Here is a 5,606-nt window from a genome sequence, read left to right as displayed (position 1 = left end):
TTCAAGCACATTTTAACAGACTAGATGTTCACTGTTCTTTAAGATCAAGTGTGGGGTAATGGCTGAAGTGCTGGACTTGTACATGATGTTCTGGACTGAACTCCCCTCTTATCCAAGAAGATCTCTGAGAAACTCACCTTCATTCTATGTGACCCAACTCACTAGGAATTTGAAAAAAAAAAAAAAGAAAAAAGATCAACTATCACCATGATTTGTTCTTATCTGCCTTCCAGTTGAATACATTGTAGGGTGACCCTTATCATAGGAAAAGTTTATTGGAAAGTTTTCTTGGAACAATTTATTTATGTAAATATTTATATCTTGCCCTAACCTAAGGTGACATACAATAGAATCTATTAGACAATGATTAACAAACATAATAATCTTAAAAGACTAAAAACTTGTTAAACAATTTGTCATTTAAAATCAGAGTATTTTTAAAAAAATATAAACAATTTAAAATAATGCCAGCCATAGCATATATACAAATTGGATAAAATCAATCAGGACCCATAAGTTTTAATTTAAAAAATGGTTTGACTTGTCCCTGGAATGACAACCACAATTGGTGCCAATGGAACATTCCAAAGAGAGAAGGCCTTCTCCCATGTTCTCCCACAGTGCATCGTCCCACCAATGAGACACACAGGAGAGCCCCTCCAACAGACTTCATTTCTTGTGCAGGCATATCTAGGTGCTTCCTCAAGTACTGACGTTCCAAACCATATAGGATTTTGAATGTTATCACTAAGATCTTGAATTCATACTGGATAGGTACTGGCAGCCAATGCAAATCATTTAAAACTAGTGTTACATGGTTTCTGCACAGTGTTCCTGTTAGCATTTTAGCTGTTGCTAAACTTGCTGAAGTTTCCTAGTCCTCTTCAAAGGCAACCCCATGTTCACTGAAGTAGTCTAATCGGGAAGTTACCAGCACATGAAAAGTTATCCTGCTCAAGTTACCCTCCCCAGGAAAGCCATAGCTGATGGACCAATTGAAGCTGGCCCAAAGAACTCCAAGCCACAGAGTCTACTTAGCTCTCCATTGCCAGATGGGTCCAAGAGTACTGCTCCTTCAAAGAAACTGTATCTCCGTTCAGGGTAGGTAGCTTATGCAATTCCAGCATCTACCAATCCAGAGAGCTTCCATCTTATCTGATTTCAGTGTCAGTTTATTGGTCCTCATCCAGCCCATTGCAGCATCCAGGCACTGGTCCTGTATCTGCACAGCCCTAACTGACTTCAACAGCAAAGAAGCATACAGCTGAATGTCATCAGCATATTGATGGCACTCAGTCCATAACAGCATGGGAGACAAGAGAAAATGTTGAGGCATACCACAGCAATATGGCCATAGGGCTGAACAGGAGTTCCGTCTGGAACTGATCTCACAGATAGGAGAGGAACCATCATAAAACTGTGCCCTCTCTTCCCATCTGAGGGACATGATCCAATAAGATACTTTATCAACTGTAAATTGTCCAACGTTATTCAGTGATTTTCCATGGCTGAGCAGGAATTTGAACTGGGGGTGCTTCTTGACTCGTCCCTTCACCTGACTGCTCAGGTGAATGCGACGGTCAAGAGTACCTGTTATCAGCTTCGGCTGATTCGCCAGCTGCGCCCATACCTGGCCCAGAGGGACCTTGAAACTGTTGTACACGCTCTGGTAACTTCGAGACTGGATTTCTGTAATGTACTCTACATGGGGCAACCCTTATACCAAACTCGGAAGCTGCAAATGGTGCAGAATATGGCAGTGCGGCTGGTCACTGGTGCTCCCAGGACCAGCCACATAACACCTGTGCTTAAAGATCTCCATTGGCTGCCCATCCGCTTCCGAGCTCAATACAAGGCGTTGGTTATTACCTATAAAGCCCTAAATGGCTTGGGCCCAGGATTCCTGAAGGACCGCCTCTCCCCGTACATTCCGCCTCGCACCCTCAGAACATCTGGGCAGCAACTCCTGAAGGTGCCTGGGGCTAGGTTGGCTGTCACTGCCAGAAGATCTTTTTCCACAGCTGCCCCAGCCCTTTGGAATACGCTGCCCACGGAGCTCCGCTCATCTTCCACCCTGGCCCAATTTAGGAAGGGTCTTAAAACCTTCCTATTTAATCAGGCATTCCCCGACTAAATATCCTGTGGGCCTCCCTCCTCTCTCGTGGCCGTGAGGACGGGCTAAGGGGCTTTTTATTGTTTTTATGGATTGTTGTTTTATTATGGTTGTTTTTAATCTTGTATATTGTCTGCACTTCGGTGCATTTTGTTAGCCGCCCTGATCGTTTGGAAGGGCGGGGTACAAATAAAAATTTTATTATTATTATTATTATTAACTCTGGTTCTTTGAAGTCCTAGTCCAGCATTCAAATCACTGCACCAGGGTGCCTTACTATGGTGCCCAGTGTTAACCTAATAAATAAGGGCATAAAGCTGACATTAGGATTTGAAAGGTCTCTCTCTAGGGGCTACCACCAGTGAATGTACCTCCTCTATCATTGTGCAAAGGGAGAGGCAGAAAGCCACCCTCTGCCAATGACAGCACTCATTAATGTTTTGCATCTGAGTGGGCAAATGGTCATGTGGTGATGGTAGCAAATAGCAGCAACTGTTTATAGGGACATAGAGCAGCTTGTTTCTGTTACAATTATTGCTGGTAGTGCTGACATGTTACAAGGAATGGTTGCTACCATCTGTCCTTTCTTCCATCAGGCGTGAACAGAGAGGAGGATGACAAGGAGGTGGCAGTGGTGCTGGAGACAAGGAAGTGGATATCAATTACGTCAATTCTATTAACTATGACTTGTTTTTTTCCCATTCTGTCGAAGCTGGATTGAGCCCCAAAACTGGGGGAAAGGCAGGATATGAATAAATAAATAAATAAATCTCTCCGCTGGCCAGAAAAAGTCCCCCCCCCCTGTGCATTTTAGAAATGTGTACTGTGTATGCAGCAGGATCTTCAAGCACTGATCCTTTAAAAGAAATGCTGCTTAGTATTTGTGTGTGTGTGTGCGTGCAATAGTCAACCGATCTGCTTCACTAACTGGACATATACACAATTACTTTAGCACACATTAAAACTCTGGATATAAACTAGATGCAAACATCTGGCTGTAGAATTTATCTGATTAATAGTGTTCTCTAGCTATTGTCTAATTTAACTAGATTTTATGCAATGCAGTAGGAAAATGTAACATTAATATAATCAGTAGGTGAGAATTCCACTATAAAATGCTTAACTCACAGTCAACATTCCACTTGATGCTCCTTGGAGGAAGTTTAAGGGTTTCATTGATCTTTTCAAGTACTGTCTGTAACTTCTGTTTCTGAGCTATTTCAGACTGTGTGACTTCAGCAACATTGAGTTTCTCACTCTCAAGCTTCTCTGAAGTGATAATGGAAGAAAAAAACAGCAAATTTATACCACAACTCCATGTAACCAAGTGCAGTGTAAAGACAATCTGTTCCCAGATTGGGGTTTCTATCAATAACTAGTTTTGTAATTTAGAATTAACTAACAGTTTCTCAAGCTTAAATAAGCATGGGAATGTTTGTGTTGTGTTATATTATGGAATGCACAAGTCAGCCAACTCACTTCCCATTTATTTATTTATTTTCTGAATAACAAAGAACAGATGTGATGAAGTGGGCTGCAATCCACATAAGCTTATGCTACATAAAACTTACTATGTTTGAGGTGCCACAAGACTCTTCATTCAGAGACATACCGATGTTAATCTGAAATAACAGTATGCAAAGGGATCTTGTAGGACCTTTGGAATGAACTGAGTGAAAGATGTTGTAGACTTGTTCTACATCTGAGGAAGTATCAGAGGAAGTAGGCCTAGTCTATGAAAGCTACAACATCTTCTGCACAGTTAGGGTAAAAGGTACTACAAGATCCTTTTGCATACTAAACTCTCAGTTGTTTTTGCAGAAAAGGACTGTAATGGCCAATGCTCTGGGATTTTTAATTAAATATTATGCTGCACACATTGTGGCTGGAATCCAACATCCACTCAGTGTAGTGTTGCTGTATCTGCAACTCCACTTCCACCACAGTCAGCAGAATACATCTATTACGCTATGGTGAATAGTTTACTCTGCATGTGTGGGGTATCTTGTGCATAAATGTGCCACTAAGAGGGTGCAAGCTAGTATTTCCCATGTGTCCAGCATCCAGGTAAATTTAATGGTATTTACAGATATTGTTTACATCAATCTGGATCTTAAATATTACTAATCTCACTAAAAATGAATTTCATTACAAGAACACAATCCTGAAAAATGTGTAGCATGTCTACTAAAATACATGTATACATTTAGTATACATAAACAGAGCTATGGCAGAAAAAGAGTAAAATATTAGAATTTTTGATGAAATCCTAAATAATTGCTATAACAGAGGCATCCTACATCTAGCCTCCATGCCTGGTTTTATTTTTTGGGGGGAGTGGCCCCTAAAGGTCCTACCTTCTCCCTGAATTTTGAGGTCAAAAATTATTTCCTTCCCTAAAGTGACCAATAGTGCCTCCAAAGCTTGGCTTTTTTATGCATTCTGGTAATTGGTAGGGGTTTTACTCACTTCTTAAAGGTCTGTCTGGGGCTTTTTTTCCAAACAAGAGTGGATGTACAAAAGGGACTTCAAACATAGAAAAATGGCGAATGGTACCTTTCAGATTTTGGGGGCATAACTAATCATTTTGTGTGCATTTTGTTTTGTGTGTGTATTAAATACACCTCCATGTTTTAGTGGGTTAAAAGGGGTGCAAAATAGAAGCTCAAGCTGTCTAGGATCTTGTGAGGGGCCAGTGTTGGGCTCCCCAGTCTTTGACAACTGACCACCCTGGTTTTAAAGAAAATTACATTAATCCTTACTACATGTGGATATTCTACAATATTAAATTTAAATATCATCACCTGAAAGTATTAAATGGATGGATATTCAAATATCCAATGTAAATAAATTGGAGTTAGAAGTGATCGTGCACATAGTGAGATCTGTCATTGTAAAAGGTGGAGTGACTGGGAATTTTAAGAATTATGCTTTTAGATTCCATCCTGCAAATCTGAAATAAATTGAGGAATGTGTTAAGCAAAGACACCGCTAACATCAGACATAGTATTGCTATGCTATTGTTTGCTGGGAGTGGTGAATGATACAAAGTGTGGAGACTACAACCTAGAGACTTTGGAGATTATCACAAAGGAGCCACAGTGTCCTTCTCTTGTCCTTCTCCCATCTTTAAACTCTGCTAATTGCGCCAGTGGGGGCCGAAGATTATCACACCCCACAGTGCTTCCCCTATCCTTCTCCCATTTGTAAAGTGTAATGGAGCCGCCATTTGGTATTAGTTCCTGTTAATACCAAATGACGGCTCCATCACACTTTACCGATGGGAGAACCTTACGGGGACGGCTCCATTACACTTTATACATGGGAGAAGGATGGGAGAAGTGCATGGAGGTGTGATAATCTTCGGCCCCCAACTTATCAGAGTTTAAGGACAGGAGAAGGACACTGTGCCTCCCATGTGATAATCTCCTTTGTCACACCCAACTCTAAATGACGTTCCCACAAAAGAGTTTGCATAAAAATACTTCTTTAC

The 5,606-nt window shown here is 40.9% G+C and overlaps 1 protein-coding gene across 2 annotated transcripts in view; it reads right to left on the bottom strand.

Annotated features, from left to right (window-relative positions):
- The window catches only part of PARVA (parvin alpha), a 117,792-nt gene that overhangs the window by 34,502 nt on the left and 77,684 nt on the right, over window positions 1-5,606 (bottom strand). For both annotated transcript variants that reach the window (XM_042452824.1, XM_042452834.1), the window contains exon 5: window positions 3,242-3,382. In XM_042452824.1, the coding sequence (XP_042308758.1) occupies window positions 3,242-3,382 (141 nt within the window). The remainder of the gene's footprint in view (window positions 1-3,241; window positions 3,383-5,606) is intronic.

The sequence above is a fragment of the Sceloporus undulatus genome, chromosome 1 (genome assembly GCF_019175285.1).
Source record: "Sceloporus undulatus isolate JIND9_A2432 ecotype Alabama chromosome 1, SceUnd_v1.1, whole genome shotgun sequence".
Classification (NCBI taxonomy): Eukaryota; Metazoa; Chordata; class Lepidosauria; order Squamata; family Phrynosomatidae; genus Sceloporus; species Sceloporus undulatus.
This window is presented reverse-complemented; position numbering and strand designations above follow the sequence as displayed.